The 6,022-nt window shown below is 41.6% G+C and overlaps 1 protein-coding gene across 1 annotated transcript in view; it reads right to left on the minus strand.

Moving 5' to 3' along the window:
* Positions 1–5,635, minus strand: part of LOC126379413 (gelsolin-like) — a 27,714-nt gene extending 22,079 nt beyond the window's left edge. Inside the window, exons 1-6 of the mRNA XM_050028163.1 lie at positions 5,518–5,635; positions 4,764–4,838; positions 3,778–3,970; positions 2,748–2,863; positions 1,173–1,350; positions 555–646 (exon numbers count right to left, since the gene is read on the minus strand). Of these exons, the coding sequence (XP_049884120.1) occupies positions 555–646; positions 1,173–1,350; positions 2,748–2,863; positions 3,778–3,970; positions 4,764–4,838; positions 5,518–5,580 (717 nt within the window). The 5' untranslated portion in view covers positions 5,581–5,635. The remainder of the gene's footprint in view (positions 1–554; positions 647–1,172; positions 1,351–2,747; positions 2,864–3,777; positions 3,971–4,763; positions 4,839–5,517) is intronic.
* Positions 5,636–6,022: the final 387 nt, after the last annotated feature.

Here is a 6,022-nt window from a genome sequence, read left to right on the forward strand (position 1 = left end):
ACGCCGGCGGGGTCGGTATCGGGGTCCCTTAAACAGTTCCCCATACTATTTGAGTAAACAGACATAATGTTTTGGTTATATTTTTACACTATAATCCTTTGTGCAGCGTTTAACTGCAAAATCATAGGTAGTGTTCTATTAAATTTATTCCCTAAAGATCGGAAAGAAGACAACTTAGAAAAACTTATTTTCAATACAAACTGCCTTTTTCCAGCTGGCAGCTTTTCTTTTTCGTAACTCATCCTTCAGACGGGATACACACTCCACGTTGCTCCACATTTTATAGCAATTTATCACGAATTTCAGCTGGACAGTATGGAGAACTGTCACAATTTAGGAACACTCAACAGTGCTGCCACCTACATTTAAGCTTGTACTTTTTATCTTCATTGATAGTAAGTGTTCGTTATTTAAATATTTCCCACGCATTTCAAATTCCCGCCCCTTCCTTTTGACATTTGACAAGGGCAGACGGAACTACCGCCATATTTAAAAAGAAAACACTTCTCCCGTAAGTACATCAAGAAATAATTTGACACATAAACTAAACTTACCTGATCATCTTGGCTTTCACCGAGGTCATCCTTGGATCCTGACCCCAGAGCTTCGAAGAAGGCGTTGACGTCGTCATCCGACGAGAACTCATCTGAAGAGTAAAGAGTAAAGTCACTTCTATGCAGTTAATCATTGAGTCTACTCAGTGAGTCAAGTCAGTGTGTCATATAATAGTCTTGATTCGTGGTCTCTGGGTTTCCTTTGCTCAGTGAGTGAGACACTCAGTGATACAGTCAAGGAAACAGTCAATCAGTGAGACAGTGAATTGATCAGTGAGCAGCTCAGTGAGTCAAGTCCGTGAGTCAACTCAAAGAGCCTCCTTTACATCGTACCTATAATCTCAATGGTGAAACATCCATTATGTTTGTCGTCTCGCACTGTGTTGGCGACGCTGATAATCTTCCGTCTCTGGGTTGCCTTCGCTCAGTGAGTGAGACAGTCAGTCACTGAGACAGTGAATTGATCAGTGAGTCAACTCAATGAGTCAACTCAGTGAGTCAACTCAGTGAGGCAACTCAGTGAGTCAACTCAGTGAGTCAACTCAGTGAGCCAACTCAGTGAGTCAACTCAGTGACTCAACACAGTGAGTTAACTCAAAGAGGCTCATTATTACGTACCTATAATCTCAATAGTGGCGCGTCCATTGTGGTTGTCGTCTCGGAGAGTGTTGGCGACGCTGATAATCTTCCGTCTCTGGGTTGCCTTCGCTTCCTCAGGGATCAGCACGAATATGTCATGCTCCACCTCAAGAATGAAGCAGTTGTCTTTGTTGAGTGATGATGATTCTGCTGGTACCTGAACACACACAAAATTAAATAGATATATATTGGTGCTAATATAGATATATATTGGTCCTGCAGACGCCACCTAATATTATTTTGTTATAAGTACTTACCTGTCATTTTCTTATCCGTTAAAAAATAAATAAGGCATGTTTATCACGTAAATTTTAAGCAGAAATCTAAAACAACCGTCTAAAAATTTTACATCGGCCAATAACCCGACTGAATTAAGTAGACAGCACGTCGAACGAATTGCATACCAGCAGCGAGATGCCTATTTTATTCGCACGGGTTATTCATTCATTTTAAAATAACTTGTAAGAGTCTCTTTAGATATAAAATATACTAACCAACTTTAAGTGTACCTAACCTACTTACTAACATAGAATAAGGAATAAATACTACGTATAGGATGGCAACTCTCCGCTCCCCACCAGAGACTGAGCTAGGTTTACCTCACCCCCCTCGAACACAGTTTAGCCTTGAATCGTATGGCGTCAGACGTCACACACACAGATGCGCGTGTACGATAACGTCAATGTGTAGTGTCAGTGTAAAACGAGGTTATTTGTATCCAAGTGTCCGTGATGTGCTATTTGTGTGCTATTAATTCGATCAATTTTATCTTTAGGACTATAACAAACAAGATAGCAATCACTTTTCGTGGAATTATGATTATTTTTACTAAGTATTTACATAATAATAAACTGATATTTGTCAAATCAATATTTCCTGTGAAATTGTTTATCGTATTTTGATTATCTACTTTTATAAGAAAGTAGAATCTTAAACTTATGTTTCAGATTATGCAATAAGGGACTTCAGGTTAGGTTCCATAAAAATTAAAACACATAATAACGGGTTTTTACCGCGTTTAAAATGGGGATATGAGACTCCCAATATTGCTTTATTTATTTAGGACACAGTGAGTGCGGTTTCGGTTCGGTGCGGAGAAGGAAAAATTGAAGGGAAGAGAGGAAGGGGTAGACCTAGGATAACATTTATGAAACAAATAAAAGATAAGGTGCAGGTCGTGTCGTATCGGGAGGTGAAGGTTTTGGCGGGAAGAAGAGAGGAATGGCGGTTACTCCACCGACAAGAGCGCAGCTCTTAAATAGAGAGAGAGAGTGCGGTTTGTCGTAGTGAGTTTTGTGCGAGTTCAGATGGTTCCGAACATTCCGATATCAAAAACATAAACAAGCGGCAAAGAAAGAGGGTAGACAGATATGTCTGCCCGTAGAAAATTATGGATCGTAGGTATAGACCTACTCCACTCTAATCTCATCAGTCATCCCGTGATCATGGCACTTGCAACAGTGTCGAAATATCGGGAGTCTCATATACCTGCTTTAAACGCGGTAAGAACCCGTTATTATGTGTTTTAATTATGATGATGACTGGTGTAAGTACCTCCTCAATCCTCATATTGTCCCCACCAGACAGCTTCAGTAACCTCTTCTCAGCCCCAGCATTGGTCTCCACCTGGTTGAAACCTGACTCGTTGCCGCCCTCCAAGTATCTGATGGCTTAAAATTCAAATACATACATAAACTCACGCCTATTTCCCACCGGGGTAAGCAGAGACTATAGAATTCCATTTGCTTGGATCCTGACACACTTCTCTTGCTTCCTCCACATTCATCAATCGCTTCATACACGCACGCCGGTTCAGAGTAGATCGTATTAAACATTTTCTAAGTACATCTCCAATTTGGTCAATGTAAGTCCTTCTCGGTCTTAATCTGCCAGCCCTACCATCAACCTTCGCTTTATATACCGCTTTCGCAATTCTATTATCCTTCACCCGCTCTACGTGTCCAAACCAACCTTACATTCCCTAAAATAAAATCAAAATTAAATACGTATGGACGGGATTCGAACCCGGGATCTCCGGAGCCCAAAGCTCAACCACTGGACCACGGAGGTCGTTAGGAATTCGTCAATTGTACCTATAACAGGCCGTCTCAATCAGCCTATGTCTCTAATAAACATGATCCAACCATAAATAAAACACATACCTAATGGTGCGAGTTCAGATGGTTCCGAATATTCCGATATCAAATAAGTAAACCTTTTGTGCTGTCCTAAGTGCCCTAACACCTGCACTATTGAAGACCTGTACGAAGCCACTGACAATGCCGTAAGCGTGGCCAATTATTGGTCAGCAAAAATTTAGCTTCGATCGCCATCGACTCGCAAAGAAGAAGAAGAAGTAAACAAGCCGCAAAGAAAGAGGGTAGACAGATATGTCTGCCCGTAGAAAATTATGGATCTACCTACTCCACTCCAATCTCATCAGTCATCCCGTGATCATGGCACTTGCAACAGTGTCGAAATATCGGGAGTCTCATATCCCTACTTTAAACGCGGTAAGAACCCGTTATTATGTGTTTTAATTATGATAATAACCGCGTAAACTTAAAACAATGTATGAACCTACCAGGTGGGAAGTATCCGACCATCAGGCTGGATTCATGGCCTTGCACCTCCCGGTGATGGACAGCCTTGCCTGACAGCATGTCATCTAAGGTCACTGTCAATATGGCGGCCGCCCCCATCTTGTCCTGACTCGTCTTTGCGCCGAGCCAGAAGTGAGCATCGTAGGAGAGCGTTGACGTGTTATCTCCTGTGGTCTGGAATAAAGAAGAGAAAGAAGAGAAGAAAATAAAGGCAAGAGAGGAAAGAAAGAAAATAATTGAAATGACATACGTCTTCTATATAAATACAGGATGTTAGTGACATCTTAACGAAAACTTTAAAGTTTTCGTTCTGAATGACCCTTAAGGTTAAACTTTCAATATAAACAATAATGGCCCCGATTCCTGCAGACATCTCTTAATTTTACTTTAAGTTATACCTGTCATTTTCTTATCCGCCGAAAAGGAAAGGGACGGATGATTGACAGCTCTTAATTTTAGGAAGAATGAGTAAATAAATGAATAACCCGGGCGAATTTTTAGACGGTTGTTTTAGATTTGTGCTTAAAATTGACGTGTGTTCCATAAATTTTATGCTTGTCGATTACCCGTCCCTTTCCTTTTCGGCGGATAAGAAAATGACAGATATAACCTAAAATAAAATTAGATGGTATTTACAGGAATTAGCACCAATAAGTACTTATAATTAAACACATGAAACTTAGGTGTAAACAATATAAAAACATATTTAATTTTCACACATCATTCATCTTCTCGCAGAACCTCAGACACTCGCGACACACATACGTCCACTCACTCACAAACAGATCACACTCTGGTGCTGATGCAAGGAGTGCATTAAGCATGTGCACAGCACGGAGGAGTGGCGAGTGTGTGGGTGGCGCCGACTTGGCCAGCAGCGGGTGGCTGCGCGGCCGCAGGTTGTGTGTAGGCACGTTGCATCACAAAATCACGTCTGCCACTCCTCATCAGATATGAAATATCTTACCTTCAATATGATGTAGGAGTCACCATTGAAGAACTTCCCATACATTGCTTTTTCAATGGCCACTGGCTCGAATTTCTGTAAAATTAAAGTTTAGATAAGTTTTTATATATTATTGGCAAACAGCTCCACTAACCCGCAGTGGAGCAGCGTGGTGGAGTATGCTCCATGCCCCCTCCAGTTGACTGAGGAGTAGCGTGGGCTGAAAAAATCTAAATTCAAATTCAAAAATATCTTTATTCAGTAGGTAACATAGTTACACTTTGAATCGTCAATTTTTACATAACGAACGTCTCATCCGCCTAAAACTACTGCAGCTTCTCACAACCTGTATAGCCGGGGAAAAGAAGCTGCAAGAAAAACCTCGGCACAGGGCCCTAGACGTTCTTTTTTAACTTATTTTTTCTTTTTTTACTCATTGTTTCAACCTGGAACCTGACAGAGGGCAGCAGTAACTGTCAGTACTATTCAGAGGCGGAGGACAGGAGTCCTAGTACGACTTTGGAATAGACTACTCCGGGCGCCATCCCACTCGCGTCAGACAGAGTACTGCGGGGCGGAAGGCAAGAGGGAAACCACTACCCTATTTTTCCCTAAAAAGTAGTATGGAAAATGCTACACTGACAAGAGCGTGGCTCTTAAATTAGTGATGATAAGCCACTACCAGGAATCAGGCTTATAAAAATCTTGAAATTCCATAGTCTCTGCCTACCCCGGTGAGAAATAGGCATGTGTGTGCATGTTAAAAAAACCTTACATCGATGGTCCAAATCTCCAAGCCAGGGCTACTCCCGGCCTCAGCGAATGCAGGATGCTCCATAATTGACGACAATATTCACAAAACTGACTGCACGTACTACCAACACTGGCTGTATCTCACAGTATACTAACAAATTGTAGATTATCTACCTATATAGAGGATCTGATAAGGTTATGACGTCATTTCGTTTATATTACTTAGTTGGATAATGCGGCGTTGCTTGCAGATTTAAGATTATATTTTTCAACACACATACATAATCATCATCCCCCTAACGGCCTCCGTGGTCCAGTGGTTGAGCGTTGGGCTCACGATCCGGAGGTCCCGTGTTCGAATCCCGGTGGGGACATATCACAAAAATCACTTTGTTCCCTAGTTTGGTTAGGACATTACAGGCTGATCACCTGATTGTCCAAAAAGTAGATGATCCGTGCTTCGGAAGGCACGTTTAAGCCGTTGGTCCCGGTTACTACTTACTGATGTACTTAAATAAATAGTCGTT

The sequence above is a fragment of the Pectinophora gossypiella genome, chromosome 29 (assembly GCF_024362695.1).
Source record: "Pectinophora gossypiella chromosome 29, ilPecGoss1.1, whole genome shotgun sequence".
NCBI lineage: Eukaryota > Metazoa > Arthropoda > Insecta > Lepidoptera > Gelechiidae > Pectinophora > Pectinophora gossypiella.